Source organism: Cygnus atratus, chromosome 20, assembly GCF_013377495.2.
Source record: "Cygnus atratus isolate AKBS03 ecotype Queensland, Australia chromosome 20, CAtr_DNAZoo_HiC_assembly, whole genome shotgun sequence".
Classification (NCBI taxonomy): domain Eukaryota; kingdom Metazoa; phylum Chordata; class Aves; order Anseriformes; family Anatidae; genus Cygnus; species Cygnus atratus.
This window is the reverse complement of record NC_066381.1, coordinates 10,885,703-10,911,696: the sequence shown is the minus strand read 5'-3', so window position 1 is coordinate 10,911,696 and position 25,994 is coordinate 10,885,703. Positions and strand designations below refer to the sequence as shown.

At 42.6% G+C, this 25,994-nt stretch overlaps 1 protein-coding gene and 1 long non-coding RNA gene across 5 annotated transcripts; both read right to left on the bottom strand.

The window, feature by feature from the left end:
- Positions 1-7,318: 7,318 nt before the first annotated feature.
- Positions 7,319-15,840, bottom strand: WSB1 (WD repeat and SOCS box containing 1). The gene is made up of 9 exons (XM_035561131.2): positions 15,663-15,840; positions 15,064-15,232; positions 13,830-14,098; positions 13,252-13,383; positions 12,745-12,845; positions 10,380-10,552; positions 9,906-10,019; positions 9,001-9,108; positions 7,319-8,481 (listed from the first exon to the last, which is right to left on the bottom strand). Exons 1-9 carry the CDS (start codon positions 15,700-15,702, stop codon positions 8,322-8,324), a joined length of 1,266 nt encoding a protein of 421 aa, XP_035417024.1. The 5' UTR covers positions 15,703-15,840; the 3' UTR covers positions 7,319-8,321.
- Positions 15,841-17,396: 1,556 nt separating this feature from the next.
- Positions 17,397-24,381, bottom strand: LOC118255147 (uncharacterized). Of its 4 annotated transcripts, none has more exons than XR_004780883.2 (3): positions 24,077-24,381; positions 23,190-23,380; positions 17,397-22,486 (listed from the first exon to the last, which is right to left on the bottom strand). It is a non-coding gene; the product is annotated as an uncharacterized LOC118255147 (long non-coding RNA). The 4 variants fall into 4 exon arrangements; XR_004780884.2 differs by having other exon boundaries at positions 24,089-24,381; XR_004780885.2 differs by lacking the exon at positions 24,077-24,381 and adding an exon at positions 23,469-23,643.
- Between the last annotated feature and the right edge of the window lie 1,613 nt (positions 24,382-25,994).

Genomic DNA, 25,994 nt, shown 5'->3' with positions numbered 1-25,994 from the left:
AAGTAAGAGTTCATCTGTAACTCTCCCCTTGCCTTTTGAAATTACAGAAATCTCTGAGCACTAGCAATGCAATGCTACTTTTTGCCTCAGCCATTCTGCATTCTAACTTTTTCAGCGTCATGCAGCTTATATGATGCAACTAAACTCATAGCATCCATGCCCAGACGTCATCCAAGTCTTTGTGACCTTTCTGGGTGTAAGAAAATAAAATTTACACGAGTTTTACCTATACGAAGTCCCTGCAATTTTTGTCAGACTGAAAACAATTCTGACAGCTTTGACAGTTCAGGAGATGGACAGAATGCCTTTATTTTAGATACTCTTTTTGAAAGTGGATTTGAAACCTAACAATCATTCATTTTGAGTAATCCCAGCCTTGCATGTAAACAGACTTATTTTTTCCCAATTCAGTTTAGATTTTGAAACCACAACAGCTTTGAAATATCAGTTACTGCAGGTTTTCAATAATTTGTAGTGCACAAAAATGTATTCCTGTACTGGAATCTTGCTTCAGGTGTTACAGCAACAAATCTTTTGTTCCATTTTTAACCGTTCCAATTTGGTAACTCCTTGATAGTAGGAACGTTTCTCAATTAGCCAGAGAGTAGATCTCCTTTTCTCCCCTTGAGATGAAATGTGAAGCAGGCGCCCCAGTGTAACAACAATCAAGACCTGTTCCCCATTGTAGTTACAAGAAAGCTCTCCTGCATCTCCCAGGAGAGGTTCACTCTCCGTTTTTGCCTTCGGTGGGCTGACCTCCACAGCTGGTGATTTTTCTGATTTAGGGCAGGTATAGAAAGATGTAGACTGATGTACAAGCAGGTGTGTTAAGGGAACAGAGATCTGCAGAAAGACGCTGCACTCCTACATGCCAGCACCCAAATCAGTTGTGGCAAGTTGGAGAAAGCCATAAACTACGTCAACTTTTGCCCTAGGCCAAAACTCCTTTTTGAATAGGAAACCTGTAAATACAGCAGAGACACGTTTTTTCCAAACGCAAGGATAAAGCAAGACATTTGGCACTTAAGTCTTCACAGATGGTCATGAATGGCAGAACCTGATGTTAGACCCGATCTCTTGTGATTTCTGCTCTTACAGGAGGTTTCCTGCAGATTTAATAAACCAAAGATCTGCTAGCTTTAACGTCATGGTCTAACTGCAGTACCTTTCTTCCATGCAATAATCCGTGGCTTTATATGAGCTCCAGACAGCATTAAAATAACACCTATTAAGTTCGCAAAGACTCCCGTAAATATGTCACCATTTTTCAATACAAAATGAATGAGGAGTCATAAAGTCTTGTAATGACAGGAAAGCTGTTATTTTTGTGGCTGAACTACCTGTTGTGTGTGTACGTGTGCCGGTGGAGGGAGATCCATGTAGGATTTTAATAAGGTTTCAAAATTGTATAGGACGGTAGCTCTTGCTGGAACACGCTGACTGGAGGGATGGCTCGGGGAAGATGTTAGCCCATCTAAATCGGGATTTGTGCTTAGTGCAGTTTTGTGCTCGGGATGAATGTTATCCCCCTACTCCGTGCTTTTCGGGTATGATTCATCTCGCCCACTAAGACATTCAGCAGCAGTTCAGGCAGGCTCAATGAGCTTTACAGGAGAATGCAGAGCTTTATTGAATTAAATATTCTGTATTTGACTATCTCATCAAATCCTGTGCTGCTGGATGGCAGGAGAAGGACTCATTTTTGCCCTCAATTCTGTGCATTAGGCAGCAAAAATACCCTGGCAGTCTCGTAACTACTCACGGTTGTGTGCTCCTCTCTTCCTTAGCTATCACTAGAGAGTAGCTGCTGTTCTGTGTTCAGTTTAGAAACACTAGGGAAGGCAGATAACTGCACACAGAGGGCTGCATTAAGATGTCAGGGTTTTCTGCTTCTGTTATCTTCTTTCCATGTACCCAGAGAGCTGTGCAGGCAGGAACTGCAGCTGTTTGGGACGCGAGTGGAAAGCCATTCATAAAGGCACACACAGCAGCTAATGTTGGGTGGCCACCTACGCACCCGAAGAATTGAGTTCAGAATCCAATTAGTTACACAAGGCATAACCCAGCTGATAGCTGATATTGTTCTAGTGACCTAAACAAAGTTACTGATTACTTATCTGAAGTTTACATTGGCTTCCTTTTCATTCTAGTACATCAATAATGAAAGCTGTTCTGGAATAGCTTATTGCAGCTGGATTTGTGTGCTGTGTGGAGTAGTGTTTATAAAACAAAATTATCCCTGTGCAGAAGCCAGCATCACACGTAAAACCCATTTGCCTTACTCAGGTGGTTCTAATCTGAAGTAATTAACTTGGATAAACATTTTCTGCATGGCATCTTTAGCAGATTTCCCATGGGATCTTATGTAACTTCTGTCCTTTATGAGACTATTGTAATATATATATGGCAAAGAGGTCATGGGATTCATCCACCCTATTTCAAAATTGTTCCAATGAAAGACTACATTGAGCTGCAATATTAACAAAAACAGCTATCATAAAGTACTTCGGAGTGCTCTTCAGTCTCTCCCTGAGTGATTCAACTAAAATGCCATGTACGAATACGGAAAACAAGAATAATTTTCACAGCATTTCCAAGGAAAGGCCTTCCTTCTGACAGGATCTCCAGTTGTCTCCAGGACTTGCTTATCTCGGGTGCACTCTCAGGTAGCTGATACAGCCCTGCCTGCAGGCAGAGGACGGTGCAGAGTGTGGTAGTTCCTGGGGACGAGTTTGCAACCTGCCCCTGTAGCTGTCAGCACTTCCCCTCGTCTGTGACGGTACCTAACCCTAACCCTAACCCTAACTCTAACTCTAACCCTAACCAAACGGTAACCAAATACTAACCGTAACCCTAAGCCTAAGCCCAAACATCACCCTAACCCTAACCCTAGTCCAAGCCCTAACTCTAACCCTAACCCTACCCCTACCCCTAACCCTAACCCTAACCCTAACCCCAACCTAGCCCTAAACAAATGCTAACCCTAACCGTAACCCTAAACCTAACCCTAACCCTAACCCTTAACCTAACCCTAACCCTAAGGCTAACCCTAAACTTCACCCTAACCCTCACCCTAACCCTAACCCTAGCCCTAACCCTAATTCTAACCCTAATTCTAACCCTAACCCTTACCCTAACCCTAACCCTAACCCTAATCCTAACGCCAACCTAATCCTAACGAAATGCTACCCCTAACCCTATCCCTAAGCCTAACCCTAGCCCTAACCCTAATTCTAACCCTAAACCTAACCTTAACCCTAAACCTTAACCTAACCCTAACCCTCACCCCAACCTAACCCTAACCAAATTCTAACCCTAACTCTAAGCCTAACCCTAGCCCTAACCCTAATTCTAACCCAAAACCTAACCCGAACCCTTAACCATACCCTAACGCTAACCCTAACCCTAACCCTAACCCTAACCCTAACCCTAACCCTAAGCCTAACCCTAACCCTAACCCTAACCCTAAGCCTAACCCTAACCCTAACCCTAACCCTAACCCTAACCCTAACCCTAAACCTTACCCTAACCCTAACCCTAACCCTAACCCCAAGGTAACCCTAACCAAATTCTAACACTAAGCCTAACCCTAACCGTAGCCCTAACCCTAACCCCAACCCCAAACCTAACCCTAACCATTACCCTAACCCTAACGCTAACCAAAACCCAAACCCTAACTGTAACTCTAAGCCTAATCCGAACGGTAACCAAATACTAACCCTAAACATAACCCTAATCCTAACCCCAACCCTAACCCTAACCATAACAAAACCCGAACCCTAACACTAACCCAACCTAAGGCCGACAGGAACCAGCCCTAACCCTACATATAACCGTAACGCTAACGATAACCAAACCCTTATCCTAACCCTAAGTAAACTGTAACCGTAACCCTAACCCTAACCCTAACCCTGGCCGTAACCCTAACCCTAACCCTAACCCAAACCCTAACCCAAACCCAAACCCTAACCCTAACCCTAACCCAGAGCCTTACCCTAACCATAACCCTAACTTAACCCTAACCCTAACCCTAACAGTAACCTAACCCTAAGCTTAACCCTACCCCTAGCCCTAACCCTAAACCCAACCCTAATCCTAAACGTAACCCTAACCCTAACCCTAACCCTAACCTAACCCTTACCCTGTCATGGTGATACTAGGGCTTTGCAGTGCCTGGGCTCAGAGGACTGGAGGTGATTTGCAAATCCTCCAGGTATGGCAGTGTCCTGCCCCCGGGAGGAACGTGCTCTGTGCTGCTGTGTGGGAGTACTGCAGAATAACACTAATGGAAACCAAGAACACACAACAACCTTTCTAATACCAGTTTGCCGCCCTCTCAAAGCATGAAGAGTAGCAGGGTCAGGCAGCTGCTGTGGGAATGCGGAGCAAGGTGTGAATTTTCAGTGGCAAGTCACAGAGTAAATGACCGAATTCCTCCTCGGTGTATTAGAAATTTCCGCTTTCCTCTTGCCTTTTTGACTGTCTTTGTCTATTTCTTTTGAGTGTTAACACACTTTCTTTTTTAAAAGAACTGATCAAGAGATTCTCAGTTATTCATTTGTCTCTTCCACTGCTTGATATATCTGTCCCTGTCCGGAAATTTTGCAAGCCATCGTGTCATTGCATCACCCTCCTTCCTGTTAATTGTCTTCGCTGCTTGCCTGGCTAGGCTGTGCTTGCAAGAGCTGGACAATGCCAACAGCGTGTTGGGGGAGTAGCTCTGCTTCCTGCTGCCTCTGCTCAGTTCCTGACAACTTTATTGAGTTTCTTTAATACCCAGAGCACACTTAGTAAAGGATTACAAAATGCTTTAAGGACATTAATTACGCTTGCCGCAGAAATACTAGCCATGTTTCTAGATGGCTTTGAACAGATCTAAAACGAGTTCTGCTTAGCCCCAGCTAAACAGTGTGCCACCAGCAGAAAGGGGCTACTTTGCTCAGATAGCTTTTCCTCTTTATGAGCTGTTTTTAACTAGGCTAGACTGTTTACAGCATGGTAACAACAGCAAAACACCCTTTAGTCTACAACTGCTTCCATGCATGTTAACACCATTCCAGAGGTGCAGTTTCTTCCATCCATTCCTGACTAATGCCCCTGGCAAATTTTCTAGCTGCAGGTTGTTCTAAGGCTGGAGAATAATTTCTTTCATCAGGCAGAGCTATTAAGTACATACATTTAAATCACAGCTGTCTGCATCCATCTGCTTCATCTTTGCTGGTGCAGATCTATCAGCATCAGCTTGCTTTATGGTTTGGGTTCTCTGATGGAAAGGGCTGCTGCTTCCTCAGGACAAACTTTTCAGCAGGGAGTGCAAAACAGAGTGCACAGTGCTTCAGCTGATCAGAGTGACTGCATTTAGAAGGAACATATGTTTTTAAATCAGAAAGGTTCCTGGCAGAAAACTTCATGCCTGGTTGATACTTGTCTCTGCATTTAAGTTGAGATGGGATGTTTTGGAGGGTACAGATCTCACCAGTTCTTCCTTCAGCTGGACAATGTATGAGAAGCTTTGTCTTAATGATATATATTTTTTAAAAAAATAAGAGAAATGCTTCAATTTCACACAATATGTCTATGAAAAATATTGCATCAAATGAGTGAGTAAGTAACGTGGTGACACATATGCTTTCTATTTCCTTGCCAGCAGAGTTTTAGTTCCTGAGGAAGTTCTGTCGCATTGACTTTGTTTTGTAGTAGTCTTTGGAAAGTGGGAAGTTGATTTATGATGTTTGGAAACAGTGTTCAGGGAAATCTTCCTGGAAAGTAGGCCTGGGTGCCTGGACTGAGCTTTCCAGAAGAAAAGATTGCACGCTTGCTATTGGGCATTGTCTTTTGTACACGTGTAAATACAATAAATTGCATTGAGAACGGACTGAAATACCACATTGCTTTTCTTTCACTGTGAGTCTGACACGCAAGTGTTGCAACTTGACTGTGCTGGAGCAATGCAGACACAAAGGAACAGGGATATTTATAGGTTTGGGTTTTTGTTTTGTTTTTTGTTCTTTTCAGTTTAAGGCCTGCTGGACTATGCTCAGTAAGAGTTCTTTCTGCCTTGTCAGAGACTTTTTGTACTCCATCCAAGAAAACGAGGACATGATCAGAAAATAAATCCAGTAAGACCAGACTGTTGAAGTAGAAAAGTGCCTTTGTAGTTCCAAGGCGTCCTAGTCTCTTAAAATGCTAATAGAATGCCTGAGAATGAAAGAATTTATTTCAGTATATTTATTGAGTATAGTAGCTAAGCTGGTGGAAGACAATTAGGCACCTATCATGTAAAAAGATGCATTGCTTGATCAAATGAGGTTGATGTAATGTCACTTTATTTTTTTTAAAGATAAGCAGTAGTTGCACATCTTCCTTCCCTGTTAACTTCAGTCTCTGATTTTCCATGTGGGAATTTCATGCAAATGCAAAGGAAGTGCTTATACCAAAGTTGCAAAGCCAAATGCCATGACTGTTGGACAGTTTTAACTGTACTGGACATTTATTGATTGGGCTGTGATGATTTCAGCATCTGTCCTCCTCGTCCAGATTAACCTTGTCCTTCTGTCCAAATAAACAGTGTAATAGAGAAAAAACAAACACACTTCAACAGGTTTGTGCGAACAGGCCATCAAAAGGATGCCTTCTCCGCATGGCATGCCCACCAGCTTCTGTTCAATAGTATGACTTGTGTTCTGGAGTGCTTTTACTGTATCTCATAGGCAGTAAACTTCCCTGGGATTTGGCACCCAGTTAGAGGACTGTTACTTCCCATCCCTAAGCAAATGCATTTTGCCTGCAGCCCTTCGCCTACCTGTCACCCACCGAGGAAGCCGTGTAGCTGCTGATTATTTAGTGTGCGTAGTTTGTAACAAGGCCGTGGCTATGAATTCAACAATTTGCATCTTGCTCACAAGTTATACATCAAATACATTACATATTACATCTGCTATACAGCAAATGTATTATATAATATTTATGACAAAGAAAGGGTTTTACCAAAAAAGTACCCTGGAATAATGTAGGTGTAAAAAACAATGTTCAGTTTATGCATTTTTACAGCCCGTAGCAACCATGGAGGAGGGTGGCAGTCAGAACTCTTTTCTACGTTCTGCACCATTCAGGAGCCCAGGAACACTTACATCACCATATGCTTTTGACCTGCTCCACATTAAAAGATTGATCTTGCTGTAGCTCCCCCCCCATAAGCTTCACCAAGGCTATGATCCTGAAAAGAAAAACTACCTAACAGCTGCAATAGTAAATTCTCACTAGAACTGTTGCATGCAGATAACGTTGATAAATCAGCCACCAGATGCAGTATCAGAAACCACTTTTATACAAGTTTTTAATAAAAAAATTCAACAAAAATATATATAATCAGGCATTTTATGCAATGCATACATTCTTTATATCTGCAGGTACAGATAAATAACAGAAGGCAAAAACAAGTATTTTGCTGATCTTTGGCCATTAACTGATAATCACCCCAAAGAGATATTATAGGGTCAAAGAATAATAAACTGAGTCTGTAAACTTCTCTCATTACAGACAAAGTATCAGGCAATAATACAGTAGTTAGATTTCTAGAAATGTAAGGAAATATTTCTTTAACACTGCCCAATACTGAAATTTAACCTGTTTTGCTGATACGGAACGTAAGGCCTACTTTTAGCTGACACACAGGCAAAATTCCTGGGTTTACATTAGATACGCTCCATCCCCTACCACCTTAACCTACTTCCCTTAACCATACATTGCTCTAAAAGGCCAAGCTGTACCTCTTCATGAAATAAACTAACATGAATTCGTAACAGTGGATCAGTTACCTGAACCCCAACCAATGTACATACACACCGAGCAGTTAAGCCTCCTTAAGTCAATATTTTTTTTATAACTTGATGTCCCAGAATAATAGCTATGCTTCCACTTTACAGCACAGATGGATCTCATGGCTCTACCAAAGCAATATATACATGACACACATTAAAAATCATAAAAGCAATTTTAAAGGTACACCGATAGCACGTAGCAGCTTATGTCTATGTATGTACATGTTTTCACAGTTACATTTTAGAAAACTGAGAACATCAGGAATACTTTTACTGTATTTACTATAAATATTAAAAACTTAACTGTCAGGCATTTTGACAATATAGTATTTATGATATCACTTTAAATAGCTCTTCAAAACCTGTAGAGTTTTAAGCATAAAGGCTGTGAAGTTTGAGGATTCTTTAAAGTGTTTAGCCAGTTTTAGCAGCTGGGCTGTCTGCCAGTTTGATTTTTTTTTTTTTTCTCGCCCCCCCCCCCCCCCATGTGTGTGTGTGTGTTCAAATCTGGTAACAGAGAAACTCCACCACTTTTGATGGGATAGGCAAGTTCTTGACTTGGCTGGTTGGCATCACTCTTCGAATTGCCATACGACATAGATGTTGGAGACTTGAAACTTGTCTTGGAGTTGCCCAGAAGTACACACTGCCATCCTGTGTCCTGCACAGCAAAAAGGAGTAGATAAATAAACCAAAATGAAACAACCCCCAACAAACACAACTGTACAATTATCCCACTTGAAAGATTTCAGTTTGGTACAAATCCTCACGTACATAGTTAGGGGGAATAAGCTTTAAACTGTTGCTTAGTTCTAGCTAGAGCAGCACAACAATGTGCTGATTATCTATGAAAGGATTATCTATGAAAGGTTTGCTCTTCCAACAGCTATACCACCTGCAACAGAATAACTGCACTTGATTTCCTAATGGTCGTACTCCAATCCACGTTTGAGGGTCTGTATTTTATTTATTCTCAAAGATAAGAAATGGGTTTATCAGCCTCCATATTTTACTGCTATTCCAGGCATGTTTAAACAAATAGAACCAAAAGTAAAGCAAAGTCAAAAGCATCAAGTTGCAAGTCACAATCGAAGGTTTTTTAAGAACACTTAGCCAATGTTTTCAACCTTTTGCGTTACTTAAATATTTCAGGGGGGTGGAGGGAAATGTATATACTTGCCCTGCAGCTAGAACACTGCCATCAGTAGAAAAGGTGCAGCAGAGCCCATTGTTCAGAGGTGCAACTTGTACAGGGTACTCTTCATCAATTCTCCAGAATCTTACCATTCTGAAAATCAAAGAATGAAGTAGTAAGTTAGAATTAAATGTCTATTCTGATCTCATATTTTCTCTGATGCTGCACAATAAACTGATCTGATGCAAAATTCAGGCAGTTTTATAAACATTTTAATAAGTATACAATGTGTTTCAGATTTGGCCTGAAATATTGACTTCTACATTCCTGATATACACCTCAATTTTTATTTCTTCGAGCATTCAAGCTCTGCCAATTAAAATAAAAAGTTGCCTTCATCAGCAGAAAATAACAACCTAAAGATTTTCAAAGTCTCTCTTCAATGTCATCATATAAGCTAGGAAATCCCAACGATGCTCATCTTAAATTAAAAAAGAAAATAATTAAGCAGTCCTCTTGTAGATAGTTTAATACTCTTACTGTCATCTTGAGGAAGCATTCTTCATATGCTTAAAATATGGTTCTTCAAAACATGAGTTGCACTATTAGCAGAAACTGAATACCAGACCATTGAGTACTTTTCATTTAATTCTGGAATCAAGAGACTTCACTGCATTATCTCCACTTACATTTACATTGTTTACAACCCCTCTTTTTCTATTTTCAGTTGTTAACACGCTTAAGTTATTCAGATCATTCACCCTGTACACAACTCATTTTTTTCTACGTTCAGAATGAACATGAACGTATACCAGACAACTCATCTACTTTTACCAAGACCGCTAAACATCATTTCCCAGTTAAAAAAAAAAAAAAAGCTGACGTTATTTAAAAGTTCATATCATATGGGAAGAATTAAAGGAGTCCAACAAATCTTTCTTCATACTTACTTATCATCGGCAAGGCTTGCAATATGTAGTCCATCGTGACTAAAAGATACTGATCTAACCCAACGGTCATTTGCACCTCCAGCAAATATTGGAGTAGGAGGGGGAAACAGATGCCTGGAGATAAAGAGAAACTTAGCTAACATCATAATATTTAAGAACTATGGAATGCTTTCCTTCAGCTATGACTGGTAAAGCTGAGGAAGAAAAAAATGCATCGAGTATTTTAACTATGAAATCAGGAGTGCATATTGAACTACTGTATCTTTTTTAGTACTGAACATTTCAGCTTTATTGAAAACTCTTAAATTCTGTCTCAGAGGAAAAACTCTGCTGTTCTACCATTTTAGGATTTCCATCGACCACTGCTATGATTTTCTCTCAAGTCTAGTTATCAGTTGGTTGCATTAAACCATTTATTTTTAGCAGTCACCTTCATTCTAGGAGAAAGTTTCCAGATTTGACTAGTTCACTTACCCAAATTCCATAAGAATAACTCCAATATATGGATCCCAGACATAGACACGAGTATCATAAGATGCAGTAGCCAGTAAAGCTCCATCAGGAGAAAACTCACAAGCTACAACATCATTGTGATGTCCCTCAAGTTTCCGTATCATGGAGTATTTATCCATATCCCAGAGAAAAACCTGCAATTAAATAAGCTAATGTTATAGCTCTGCTCAAAGAAGCAATTAAACATTTACTTTTTTTTTTTTTTTTTTTTTTTTTTAAGTATAGCTGGTAGTCTTATTTAGGATTATATTAAAATCAGGCATTATGAATTACTAAAATTAAGAAATATGCTCAGTGTCATACTCAGATTAAAATCAATTTTTTAAAAAAATAATTAAAGCAGACATGCAAGTTCTAATTCAAGTTTGTTAAATGTTATTAACAAAATAAGCCAAAATATAAGATAAAGGCAACACAATTTAACCATGTAGCTTACTGAAATTCATGTATTACAAAACTATTTTATTAAAATATGCAGAAATAAATAGGGTTAAACTCTACAGTCCCCTCTTTTCAGTAACTACCAAAATTTTAAGAAATATACAGACAGAAAACGTAAGGTTAACATATTGTTACTCCAGTGGCATCCCTTTAAGATCACTTGTTTACAATTGGCTTGGATCACCAACGTCAGCCTAGGAAGAGAAACAGATACTGCAAGCAAAGAGAATTTTCACAGCCAAAAGTTATGTCTTTGGCAAAACAACAGGGAAGTCTAACCACATTATTAGAAAGAATTTATGCATTTTAAATCAAGTCAACAATTAAAAACAAAAAACAAACAAAAACCATTAAGATTACAATTTACCCGGCCAATTGCATATTGTATTATAAACATTGGTAAAAGATTATAATATTCTGGGATTTTACATGCAGTTGTACATTATATATAATCAAAATAAAGACTGTGCAGAATTACTTAATAGAACGATCCATATGTACTGAATCATAAGTTTATAGAAAATGTAAGTCTTTAGCATAAGATATATCCCTGAAAGAGCTCATTAGGTTTCTTGATTTTTTTCCCCTGACTCAGTCTTACTGCACAGATTAAGTGCAGGCATCTTGGATAAATATGTATGTTTGACCAAAGCAAACATGGCCTTAGTGCCTCACATACTTCCTACAACTGAACCATTTTACAATCAGTTATAAACGTGTTGACCAATTCCTCTAAGACCCCAACATTCCATAAAACTGGAAACTACATTTTAGGAGTCAGTGTTTCACTGCTGGGAAAATTTAAAAAAAAAAAAAAAAGAAAAAAGAAAGAAAGAAAGCAGAAAGTGGACATCAACCAGCACCTGCGTACGTACAGTACACCTTGCAGTCGAATGCAAGGTTACTTCATCCTATGGTAAAGTTCGCCCCCAGCCTGGTAGCCAGAGATGCCACTCTTTCTGCCCAGCTAACACCATTGTGCTCCTGTGTGAGTGGTGCCAGCTTAACCTCAATCACACCAATATTGCTGCCACCACCTGTGACAGGGAAAGCAAGAAGCTTATGGAAAACACACAGCCTAAAGATATCAATGTATACATCCACATCTGCTCTATTTAAAGAAAAAACAAAACCCCAAACTCAACTATTCTCTATCAAATCTGCACTGATAAAGTATAAAATGCATTTGAACAGTCATTCATACAAAGTAGTACTCAATGATTGAATTGTGCTTTTTATTCAGCATCGCTACGCTTCATTAAACTACCCCAAAAGCCCCTGTAACTAAACTGACTTCCCTTTCCTCTTTTATCCTAATTCTTCAGTGCCAAGAAAAGCAGCTTATTGTATACGTGCTTTACCTGCACTGCTTTCAGTTCTCTAGCAGGGCATTACAATACAGCTGTAAACAAAACCACTATGCTGTTCTTCATTCTACATCTTTTAGACACGAGTGCCATTTGTATTCAAGAACACGAAGTATTTTTGTTCAGCAGGAGATACCATGACTGGCTCAAGACTTTGAAAAGTCCTTTGCATTGAGCAGGAAATAGAAAGGATAAAATCAGTAATAAAATAGTTTTATGCATTAGTCTAAGTATCTTATAACACTGGAAGCTTTAGTCTTCTTTGATTGTATACTATGAACATGTGCAGGACTATTTCTCAAAGATGCTTAAAGTTTCTTCAACTAAAAGCAGTGCAAGTTCAATTCATAAATCAGTGTCTTAATGCACCATTTGCTAGTTTAATTTCATGCACTTTTACATCATCGTAAAACATTAGAAGTTCATGACACCGAGCACAAGCTTAATGTTAACTGAGATTTAAAATGATTATGCATACAATTCAGTAGATTTAATGAACAAGAAACTCTGACACATACTGCTTTACTAGCTCCAACAGAACAGAGAATGGAAGAGTCTGGAGAGAATGCACAACCATATACCCAATTCTGATGTCCTCTCAACACTTTCATCATATTTCCTGGGGAAAAAAAAAAAAAGAAAGACATTCTAGTCCCATAAGAATTGGTTAAATACTACATATTCAATATGAAAAATATTTCCTATTTTTTCTTTTTAAAATTTTATGCTCTTTCCTAACAAGGTCTTGCAGTGTCAGTCTACATAGAAATAAATATTCTGCAGCTTCTAAATCCTAGGTCCCTATTGAAAAGTCACTTCATGTACAGTTTTAACTTAACTCAATACCAGCTTGTACCTTTAGAGTACATATAGATAAAGAATTTCAAGAGAACATACAGATTAAGAGACTAATAGAAGGAATTTTTTTTTGAAAAGAAAGCCTGACCTGTATTTATAGCAATAAATGAGGAGAGTATGTGCATACTTCTCCTACGTGTTACAGCAGATGAACTTAAAATGCATACCGTCATCTTTCAGGTCCCACACTCTCAGTGTTTTGTCTCTGGATGCAGACACTAAAATCAGGCTGCCATCTGGGGCAAAGGTTAAATCTCTAACAACTTCTGTATGGTCCATCAGGTTAAGGAGGAGTTTTCCTGTTAGGTGAAAACAATATTTGAAACAATATTAACTTTTTAAAAAACACAAGATACTTATTGACATATGTCCTTCCCCATACTCAAGAACAGAGGGTAACTTCTTGCTGTTGAAGTTTCCTTTGTTTGAAAGTATTTTAAAACTACAATCCAGAAGAACATTTCGGACTAAACAACCAATATGCCTGAAATCAATCACATACTTAGCCATTTTGCAGCACCAAGGCTCTCTCTTACATCACTTACATCTCAAAGCATGACCTGAGTCTGTTCCTTCCTCTAGCAGTATCAGATGTTCCTAGTTGCAGTTCATTATTTCAAAAATACTTAATTTGTATTCAAGAGTCAACTCCCAATTAAAATTCTGTAAACAATTTTTTCTGCGTATTAATGTTACTACTGCATAAAGTAACACTGACATGCCAACTTCCCCTCACACACTCTACCTGTATATACATCCCATATCTTGATGCGCCCATTGTTCAAGCCTGTTGCAAGTAGAAGCTGGTCTTGCCCAAATTTGAAACGATGCCATTCTATATTCACACAGCGACTCTGCTTCTCAGGCACTGAAGACCCAAAAGCAAGACTCCATACAATATCACCACAGTCTATTATATGTTCACAGGGCTTATTTTTCTGACCACTGTCACTGTTCTGTCTTGCAGGTCTTGTACTGATAGAATTTGCAACATTCTTTGTGCCATGCAACAAGCTGCAAAACAAACAAGAAAAACGTAAAGAGTCTTTAAAAATAAGTAGCTACATATCGTGTGACATTCAGAATGCAATAGAACAGAAAGGTCTTTAAGATGTAATGAAATCTGTGAGTTGCCATGATGTACATGCATGGAGGTCCGTAAGAATGCATTTTTACTTTCAAATTATAAAAGCTGTTTTTTTTTTTTATAACTGTCAAGAATTATTAACCCTTGGAAAACTTCTTCTACAAAGACTGTCCATGTCTTTACCTCTGTAGAAACATATTAACTTAACTCACTTTGAAAAACATTACAAGCATTTACAGACAAAATAAGCTACAAAAATGTCTAACACTTCCTGCTAAATAAGCAAGAAGTTCCCGGCAATTCACTTACGTTCATGGAAAACTGGGATGAGACATTGAAACCAGCATATGAAAAACAACTAAACCATGACCAGAAACAGGAAAACAAAAAAGGGATTTGCTGGGAACAATGGAAGCAAAACTTAACTTTAAGTACAAAGATTCAACTGCTAGATACTAACTTCTTTAAAATGTAACCTACAGCTGAAAATAAAACATCTTTTGGAACTTAACTTTCACTCTAAAATGAATAATAAGAGAAGGGGTCTGCCTTTAAGTAAATTCCTAAATGGTAAAAATAAAATAGCTCTCTGATAGGAAATGTAAGAGTCCAGATCTGCTTTAGTTTTCAAAATTCCATGTTCATTCTAACTTCCACTTATTTTAGAGCACTTGACTGAATTAGTAAATTACTCCATTGTGAAGTTGCAATACAATTGTTTCTCTGGCTGGCCACAGAGAAGAAGATAATGGCTAGTACTTTAAAGAACTATTTTTTTCCTAAGATGTCAAGGCTTAAAGAGACAATATATGAGTTTGAATCTATTAAACGTTATCTTCTATTTGGAAATTCTTAAATTTTTCAGTTTAAGAGCCGTATGGTTTTATCTTACAAGTTATTAAGGCACTGGGACCAGGGGACCAGCTTCACTATGCGATGCCCTTGTGACCAAGCAAAGTAAGATCCATCGGGAGCAAACGCAACAGTCCAGTTCTCACGTCCACACTTCTTGTCAAAAGGAGAAGTGGGGGCTAACAGTTCTCCTACAGTACGTGATCGTGCTGAAAAGAAAACAAAGAGGAAATGCCATTAAGAAATATATTCAGCATATTTTAAAAAGTTATAGAGGAACCAGGCGAAATGTTAATTATTTTACTTTTATTTGTCTTACGGTCACAATATAACCAAGCAAACGAGCAAGCCTCAGCTGCAAAGGAGGTTGAGTGACTACGGACAAACAGCCGGCCGCGCACAAGGGCCGGGGCCTTCGCTGCCCCGCGAGCGGGCTGCGCCGCGCCGCCACAGCGGGGGGAACGCGGGCGAGCGGCCGGCACCCGGCGGCCCTCGGCCCCGCCACGATCGCGGCCGCTCGGTGCCCGGGCGCCGCCGGCAGCGGCAGGCGGGGAGCCCGGCTGGGAGCCCGGCGGTCCCCCCGCGCCCCGCCCGGCCCGCTCCCGCCCCCCCGGCCCGCTCGGCCCGGCCGCCCCTCACCGATGAGCTTCTCGTTGACCCTCGGGGGAAAGCTGGCCATCGACGGGGCCGCCCTTCGGAACGGCTCGGGCGCGGAGCGGGGACCTGCGGCGCGAGCGGGCGCGGCTGAGGGAGAGCGACCGACCGCCGCTCGCCAGGGGCGCAGGCACTGGGACAAAATGGCGGCGGCGGCACGGGGAGTAGCGCGGCGGGGAGGGGCGGCCTCGCCCCGCGGGCGGGCCGGGGACGGGCGGCCTCCTCCGGCCTCCTCCGGCCTCCCTCCTCGCTGCGCCCCGGCCGCCGGCACGGCCTGCGCCTCGCCCCCCGCTGCCGGCTGGCCCCGGGCCCCCGCCGCCCGTCTCTGACCCCGGTGCCTCGTCCCGTCCTGCCCGCGCCCCTCCTGCCGCCGTCCCGAGCGGGCCCGGCCCTCCCTGCCCGCTGGAGCTCGCTCTGCAAAACCAGCGCGCGTTCCTAGAGGTGGTCAAAGCACGCGGCCTGACAGGAGCCCTGCCTTCGCTGTAAAAACGTCCTGGATGTGCTTAAAATACAGCCTGTGCCCGTCGTGCCTGGGAGGAAAACCGGGCTGTGGTGCCGTCGTGGCGAGGCCCGCGGGTGCTGCCCATTTTAGCCACCCCATAGGCCCCTCCGGGTCATCTCTTGACTCTGGGAGTGGGCTAAGCCTGCGCTAGCCTGGCTCCTGCCTCCCTGCCTTGGACAGAGGTCATCTCCATTATCTTCTAAGGCACGTTGTGACATCCTTGATGTCTGTTGACTGTGGGACTGCAAGGCAACACGTAAAACAAAAAGTATGCGACAGCTTATGTGAATGCATTGCAGAATGTGTGTGTGATGCTGACCTGCACGCTTGATTCTATCTTCCCTAACCAGGAGCTGGAAAATTCTTGGGATTTTCCTACTCTCCTGATGTTTCGTTATAAAGCTGTACAGTTCACTGTCTAGATCCAGCAAGATCTGGTTTATGCTCAACTTGTAAATGTATAGTTAAGGTTAATGGGGTTGCCCATAAACTACTTGTTGTCCCCGAGGCCACCTCGTTCTGTGTGGTTTTGTCTTAAGGTCTGTGTATTCTTTCCCCTTCCTTTTCCCCATTCTCCTTTTGCACATCTAAGTTCTGCCCCTCTTCTAAGTCTTCCTTCCATGCTCTCTCTTTGTACTTCAAGACAACACGTAGTATAATTAACTGCAGCTAATAACTATGATTTCATTCCAAAGTAGTGGCCCTGCTGGTGGAAACACTGAAATAGCCATAGGGTTTAGCTATTCTGCTGTAGCAACAGATATTACCCTTGTGTAATCAAGGCCAGCAGACCATTTTTTAAATCATGTAGTAAAACGGTGTTAAAGAAAGGAGCAGGAAGAAGTTCTGAGTATGTCTGGTGGTCCAAACACTAGCATGGATTAACACCAGTCTGTTTGGTACTCTCTTGGCCCATCCTAGCACTGACCTTTCCCAGGGCTTCCTCGCAGCGTAACGCTGCTCCTGCTCTATCCATCCTCTGCTGCCTGCAGATGGAAAAGCCCTGACCAGCTGTCTCCACGTAACTCCCCAACTTCTCATAACAAGGCAGATTCGTAGCCATTGTGAAATGCTGCCCTGGAGTTACACATGAGTTGTGAACGTTTGAACCAGACCATCTCGTAGCTGAGATGACTCACGTTGTAAGAGTTCTCCTGGGGGTCTGAGCCTCACCTGCAGCCAGGATAAGGCTGGGTTCTGTTTGCTTACCTTGGGGGGCTGTTACAGCCAGGAAAGATAGCAGTCAAGTTATACAGCTTTGTAGGGCTGTTGCCATGTTACTGGCCTTCTTGCTCACTTTTTTAAAAGAAGCAAAGTATTTGTCAATTTATTATTTCTGTAAGTTTCTGTATTTTTGTAAGTTCTGCTTCAGTAGTTGGTGTTTCTTCCTCAGTGTGCTTTCTGTTCATTCATGCAATAGATTCGAGGGCTAGAAGAGATGATTGCTTAGTCTGGTCTCTGTGTGACACAGGAATCCCGTGTAACCTGGGGCACTGTCTAGCACTGAGGGTTTCCAGCAGCTACCCCATTGTTCAGCCTGTACAACACCGCGGTCCAGCTGCCAGTCTTTGACCTTCCCAGGCTGTGGTTTGTGTCTTATGGACACAGAGACAAATTGTGATATGCAAAATCCCAGGTTTTTGCAAGTGCATTAGAAATTGTTTGGTGTCACAAGCTGTCCTGGAGACGTTACCAACACCTTCTCTCTTCGTACCTGCCTGGAAGGACTGTTGTCTCATGTCTGAGGCCAGGGTAGCAGAGGTGGAAGGCTGGGTTCTGTCTGCACACTGCTGACTGAACTGTTCTGGCCGGTAAAGCATATCTTTTTAAAAATCAGTCAAAACTTGGAGAGAGAAAGAATCCACGCTTTGCTTCTCAGAGTCCTTGCCATACTTATTGTCCTTGTAAGTGCAGCAAACTGGATGACTTTTTGGATGATTTTCGCTGCGGGTTACTGGTGAGGCATAGCTGTGGAATCAAGGGTGGCACCAGGCCGCGTACCCCACACAGTCACATGTTGCAAGGGCCTGTAAGACCGTGCAGATGACTCAGGGCTGATTTATGTGTTTTCCATTATCCTCCTTTGCGGATGCAGCTGCCAAGTCTGCACAGCACTGTTCAGCTGGGAGGCTAATAAGCTCAGTGCCATCTTTCTCCATCAAGACTTTACACACTGCTATAAGCTTTCACAAATGAAAGAGGACTTTTGTTGTCTGCCCGTCTTAAATACTTTCAAAGATCCAGGTTACGGGGCTTTTCCTCAGGCTGCTGAAACACCAGAATCTGCTTATTCAACATTCCTGTATACTGACACGGTGAATCTGGTTACACAAATTGCATTTGTTTTTTCTTCTGTGAATTTTTTAACTGATTTATGATTTGTGTTTTTAATCAGCTTTGTGGAAGTCTTTTTGACTCAGTCAGTTACCAGACTGGACTAGGAAATCCATCTGAAATCTGGGTGCATTCCAAGTAAGGGACTGTGCTGCTTGTGTAGAAATGGGGATGTATGCATTTGTCGTTCTATCTGGAGTTGTAAAACGAGTCTAGGTGTCTGCGTCAAGCATTTCCTGCCTTCCAGGCATTTGCAGGACTCTCAGCAGGGCACTTGTGGTGCTTCATTTCCATTGCTATGGCTTTCTGCTGGAAGGTTTCTGCCACGGAAAGGTTGTTCATTCCAGTTAATGAATCCTAGTATGGATCAGCAGAGAATATTGATCACAGTTTCCACCCATGCTCTGCTCATTGTGCAGATCCCCATTCAGTTTGTGCAAACTGTCCCAGTGAGGGTTTCTGTTCGGGGACCACCAGGCTGCATTTCTGTTCTGGTTGTTTGGATCGTACACAGACCTCTGGAAGCCAGATCAGCCCAAGGAGTGTAAATACATGGCAAAGTACTAGAAGAGCCCGTGGTGCTTTTCAGGCCCAGGGCTTCTGTCCCTCCTCTCCACAGTTGCTCTTCTGTGGAGTACCCATGACAAATGGCAGGTGAGGGGACACTTCAGGGTAATGACATCAGGCCAAGTAGCTGATCTGTGCAGTAGTGCATGCATCCCGGTGGTCCGGCTGTCATTAAAAATGCACTATTTATAGTCTACGCTGTTAATAATTCACAAGCTTCTGTTTGTTTTGAGCCTCCTTGGGTCGGAGAAAGTTCAGCATGAGTTTGTGGAGGCAGAAGAGAAGGCGAAAGGGAAAAGCAGAATGGAGAAAGAGGGCAGTGAGGGTTGAAGAGAAAAAGGGATTGCAGTGAGCAGAGAGCCGCAGAGCAGTTGTGCTGGCTGGGGGGGATGAAGGCGCCGTCAACATCCCAGAATAGATCAGCTGCCCTTAGCGCCACAGCATACACTGGAAAACCCATCACTGGTACCCAAGTGGTTAATCTGTAAGGGCCGGCTAAAAGAGGATTCTGGGGAAAAGCTGCACAGATGGAATATCAGAGAGAGACAAGACTGATTTTTTCTCTGCATTCTTATGGTCTCTTAGGGATTTTTTCATTTTTGGACCACATCTTTGTGGTATAATAAATAGAGCAGATGGCTTACTGTGTGTGGCGAGTTCAGGACTTTCACCGGGAGTAGATGCTCTGCAGTGAGGGAGACAGGTTCGGGTTTGTTCTCTTTTGGTTCAAAACCATTCCTTTTTGTAAGCTGGCCATGGGTGTTGTGCCTCGTCAGGGAGCCTGTCAGGAACATCTGCGCTAAATTTACCCGCCGAAGCTACCAGAGCTGTTATCTCAGATGGCTGAAGGTCATGATGAGCGTGTTGAACTTGAACTGTCCTAAGCAATGATAGCAGAAAAGGGTCTTTGTATTACAGAGAAAAAGCAGGGCAGCCTCAGCCAGTTTGCTGTGCCCACACCCTGTTACATGCCGGGCTGATCGCACAGCTCCCAGCACCACAGCGCCGGCAGGGGAGACGTTTGTTCCACTTTGATACGGAGCAGGAGGATCTGTGCAGCTGACGTTTTGGTCTGCAAGAAGTCTTGTCTGCCGCGTTTGAAATGACCTTTCTTGGACGGCTTATTCTGTCCTGCTTTTCATTCCCTGCTCCTGATAGCACAGCGCAGTTAAATGTCCTAGCCAGAGCCTGCTGAGTAGGGGGAGCTGGGGCTGGGCAGGTGAGGAGGAACCAGAACCCGTCCCTGGCATTCTCACTTCAGCACTTGCTTGCGCGTGGGCTGGACTCACAGACCTTACGTCTGCAGCAGCGACCGTCCTCCCCGCTGCTCGATGCGGTCGTGCATTAGCTTGAAAGGGCTGGGATTAGGAAGTTGATGTGAGACCAGAGGAATGTCAAAGCAGTCACATAACAAGTCAAAGTGAGGGCTACGTGCTGGCTGACAGTGACTGGAACAGATGATAAAATAGCAGGGAATATTCTGAACTGCTCTGGTCCTGTATCTTCTGTGTAGATACAAAAATACGTCCTGATTTTTTTAATATGATATCTGGCCGGGAACAGAAGCATACAGTGATTTATGCTAACCTAAACTGTAGTCAGTAATAAACTGCTGAATGTGTTTACAGTAGGAGGAATATTTTTTTGCTTTTTATGAAGTCTGTGTTTTGGCATTGGACTAGCCAGATTATGCACGCAGAGGAAAAATCAATTGCATGAAATGAAGGGTGTCCTTGTCAAGTTCAGAAGTTTTTCTATAAATTAAATTTATAGAGAAGCAAGTTGAGTTTAATAAGAAAAATGAAATGATTGAATACCTACATTCTGTAAAGCAGATCAATAAATTAATAAGAGCAGAAAGTCAGCATTTTGGAGAACTACAGGATTGTGTCTGACAGCTTCTGCCTGGAAATGGACAAGGCTGCATTCCTGCTGCGGCAGAGTTGGGAAAGGGCAGGTTGCTTATAGATAAAGTGTGTTTGCTTACGGATCAGAGGTGGGCCTGAGCTGATGTAGAGTTGAGCTTGGAAATATTTGTGTGCTTTGTATCCAGGCCTGTTGCTGCAGGAAAAATACGCAGAGGGTTACAGAAAAGGTGAAGAGTTAGAGAGAAATTGAGGTTCTCTGCAGCTGGAGGTTGGACGAGATAATTTCTTAAGATCTTTCCTAGCTCCCATGTTTGATGGCTTGTTAAAATGCTGGGAAATAGCTATAAGAGCAATATTGCTTATTTGCAATGCAGCCTCTCACAGCATACCTAAAATGTGCACCTGTGTTTACCCAGTGTACATAGAGTAAGAGTGGCGTAAAGGAGCCTTAAAGTAAATATGAGAATACAAACTTGAATAAATAGTAGTATAAGGAGAGATATTAAGGCAAACAAAAGCAGTGCCCCAGGACCAAATTTGTTTCTTAGGAAACATGTACACCTCACAGCTTTTAAGAAAATTCCCACAAGCACATCTGTAAATCAGAGTGCAGAATATCTCCAGGCAGGCACATTCAGAATAAAATATGGGGTGGGTTGGTAATGCTAACTAGTGACAGAGTAGTCTCTGTTATCTCACTGGCTCAGAACTCATACTAGTAATAGATGCTGATAATCTTGGATCAAAGAATGGCAAAGGAAGAAGAAGGAAAAACAGGTTAGGGGAACAGGAATTGGACAAGATTAGAAAAATAAGATTTTGTATAAAATCTGGCAGTTATTTGGGAGATTTTATTTACATGACCCTGGTATCTTATTGCAAATTTTGCAAGAGGTTGTTACTTATTTTCACAGTTGCACAAGTGTCCAGGAGTGCAATCTCTCAGCGTCTTTGCAGTCTGAAAAGGAAGCAATAAGGAAAGGCATATTGAAGAGCAGGGGTAACACAAGCTGAAGAAAATTGAAGGGAAGAGAAGTAAGCCATAAAGATTTTGAGCAAAGGTCCATTAATAACAAGAGGTAAAAACAGTGTTCAGAAAAAGATTGTTTAGTTCCTTTCATAGGAAAGGGTTAATGGAGCTTCCTTCCCACTGTGAGTTTTGTCCTTTCTCGCAAACACTGCGGGCTGCCTAAGGAGCTCTTGGTCTAGAAAAGTCAGTATGTTGTAATGCCGTCACATGATAATGTAGTTTTAAGAAAAGCCAGCCGTGTCGAGCCTTTCAGTAAAATCGTCTTCAGTTCTGGCTTCCCCGTCAGTCTCTGTTTGCTTTATTCAAATTCCTGTAGAGCGGCAGTTGAGCAGTGTCAGGTTGGTGCCCGCGTGCGAGCTCTGGGCGGGTCTGGGTGCGAGGCTGCAGGCAGTGGCAGTGGCTGGAAGGAAACCAGCCTGGGAAGGAGAAGTAGCGGTAGCGCCGCACACCCCTCCTGCACGCAGAGCTGTAACCAAACAGACGTGGCCTATGCGAGCACTGCTCATTCCTGTAAAGTAAAGGAATAAGCGATAGTAATACAGGCATATTTGTGCTGTTCAGTGCCTCCACACTGAGGGCTTTGTTTCATTCCGTCTAGTTCTAACCAGACCTGGATGCGGAGGCACCAGAACTGCCTTTGCTGTAATCTGCTTCCTGCATTGCTTTTTTCTCTGCTGAAGCGTCATGTCTGGCTCTGTGATCAGCCAGACACAGGCATTTCAGTGAATTCGATCGCTTTTAAGGGAAGGACCTGCTCTCTGCATTAATATAATTGCAGGTTATTTGTCCGATTCCTCCCACGTCTTACTTCCTGAAGGCCTGGCACAGAAATCTGGCTTTGTAATCTGAGCACTAAAGCGCGGCTGGATGTAATTATGTGCTCCATTATTCCAGCAGCTCTGCAGCACGAAAAGTAAAAGCTCAGCGCTGCCATTAGTACTGAAAATACAGAAGTTAGCATGTGTTAAGTATCTCATGCAAGAAGTGTACTGGGCAGTCTGTACACAGGTGTGACTTCAAGTTTACCTAGCATCTATTTCGCATTGTCATTAAATTGTCTTTCCAAAAGAGACTGATGAGATGTCTAGTTATACATTCATTGTATCTCTGGAAGTCACAGATTGTACAGAAAATAATAATAATAATAAGTCTTGGCAATAGCAATAAGTTCCCCACTAAAGCAAAGCAGGATTTGGGGGAGTGTAACCTACCTTTTTGCCAGATGTCATTTGGATGATCATCCCCAGGGAGATGAGATATACGTGCTCAGACCCACAGATGGATTTATTGGCTGCAGAACAACTGTAATTGTGGCTGAACATTTCGTCTCACAGCAGCTGTACGCTGCCTCTTTGGTTCTGCAGATGGTCTGGTCACTGGATTTTTGAGTGGGTAAAGGCTGCTGTTAAATAAAGACAAACAAAAGAGAGAATTTTTTTGCAAGACCTGAAATTTAAGCCTATATCCTGACACGAACAGGAAATACATACATATGCTAATTTAGTTACACACTCTATGTTAATAACATGCTTGCTAGAGTTTGGGCTGTAAGTTCTGCTCTTCAGTCAGGTGTCCTGTGCTCTGATGGTAACAGCACTTTGTGCTCCCACAAGCAGGAGATGACTGCAGCGAGGATTTAACGCTGTGGCATCATGTGATAAGCCTTTGTCACGAACCAACGTAACGTTGTGCCGTATAAACATCCTGTGTCACCAGGCTCGGTTTACAGTGCAATTAGAAGGCTGGTAGCAGTGCTTGTAGGCAAACACGAGGCAGTTTTAATCCAGGGCACTTGGACGCCAGCGGCAGTGCAGCAGTGAGCGCTGGGGAATGCACTTGTGGGATGGCAGCGCGCTGCTCGGGCGGCTGGGGCGCGCCGAAGCCTTGGCAGCAAGTGCCAGCACGCCTCGTGTGCTCAGTGCCACTCGCCCTGCCTGGTAGTGCTGAGGGTATCTCATGCTTTATCAGTATGGTTGCAATACTTGCTACAACTTCCCTACAATTACACCCTCGGTTGCAATGAAGGTGTATAAAGCAGGCGAGCCCTGTAACCACCTCACAGAACCCCAAGTAAAGTTACAAAAATTGGAGCTGTCACCTGAGTTCATACCGATGGGTCTGTGGCCGTTGTGTGCTCTCACATCACCGTTCTGCAACACAACAGCTTGCATTGTTTTGTAGGATACTGACTCTGGAAAAGTAAAGTTTGCTGGCGTTGTCAAGCAGTGCAGTAATGTGAGGGTAGATCTTCGTGGTACAGTACCTTCCAGTGCAGTAGTAAATAAAAATGGGAAAATTCACTTTTGATGCTATTTTGAGCAAATTAGAAGCTACAAATTAGTGTTAATTCTTACTAATACTGCTGAGCTCCAAACTGGTATCCTTCTAGAGACAATCAAGCTGTTCTCTGAGGATCTGGTGACGAGATGGAGCCTTCTAACAGGATCTAACAGGACAGGCATTGAAGGAGGAGCCAGGAGGCTGACGCTGTGCTCATGGCAGTGCTCCTGCCTTGCTGCATGACCGCGCAGTTAGTCATACCAGCTTTCTGGGCTTCTGCTTGCCCTTTCAACTTTTGCCTGTGTTGTCTGTTGAGGTTTCAAGAGAGGGATTTCTCTTCAATCTGTATTGTACAGCACCTTATGTAAAGGGATCAAGGTTTCGGGGGAGCCCTTACCAGATACTGCAATGCAAAGAGCACACTGGGTAGTGAAGAGCTGTGTCACACAACTTGGGTGTGAATGGGATAAAGCTGCCACGTGGAGGCTGCGCAGACAGACACTCGTGCCCAGTTTGTGTCTGTGCAGCTTCCAGTCTATAAACTGCCACAGGACTCTCCTCAGTGCTAGACTGGTGAGCTCTCTGCTCAGCAGGACAGCCCCGGCAGTGCCCCTTCGGTCTGTGTCTGACGGTTGTGCTAGCATGGCTGTGTCAAGAAAGGTTTTTTTGTTTGTTTTTTTTTAACTTAAATCAATATGCCATTGAAAGCTCTGATAAAGATAACAGCTACACTGCTGTAAAAATGCACAGGACTGTGCAATATTTTTGCTTTCCAGAGTAGAAATAAACTTTTATACCAATGTAACTATTTCTGCGTATGGGAGGACAAGATACATTGACCACTTCTGTTCTTCCAGTCTAATAGAGCAAAATATCTGAAGTGTAATTCCACTAGAGAGCTAAGCTGGGGGAAGCTCACATGCTTGACAGGTGTAACAGAAGAAAACATTTGAGACTTTGTCCTTTCTTTTCCCTTCTTGCTAAGCTAGGAAGTATTTTTTCCTCTTGCCTACTCTCTCTTTTTTTTTTTTTTTTTTTTGAGCTGGCTTTTCCTGTCATACTACATACTCTAGAAAGAGCTTGGCATTTTTCCCTGCCCTTTGCAGCTTTGGAATGTTTTCTTCTTGTTTCTCAGTCCCTGTTAGGATAGAAAGTAAGGCAGAGGTGATGTCTTTGTTTCACTGTGCTTTTAAGTCATATGATGGTATTTAGGAAATCCATGGACCTGCAGTACTGCCAGACTACCCTCATAATGAAAAAAGGAGTACATCTGCACAATGGGTTAATGAGTGCCCAGCTCCTTAAAGGCTCAGGACCAAATTGAGGGCAACAATAACTACTGGTGGCCAGCAGTTTGATTCTGCAATAGTTTCATTGTCCACGTGGCCAGTTAACTCTAACAATAATAAAGAAGAAAGACTGGATCCATGGTTGGGCACCAGCCAAGAGTTTATCAGGAAACTGCAAATGTAAACATAGTGTTCCCAAGGGGGCAATGGCTTGGGGGTCTTTCACAGTGCCAAGTATGCTGTTGCTTTCAGGATTAAAAATAATTAGATGCCCAGTGTTCTCAGCAACAGGAAGCACCCCTCGACATGTCCACCAGATCATTCCTACTGTTTTTTTTTTCTTTGTGGGTTTATCTATCCAAAAGAAGAACTGATGGAAAGTGTCACATTAAGCCTGTGCTTTGCTTCCCAGAGTCCACAAAAGGAAGGCTTTGCTGTGAGGCAGCA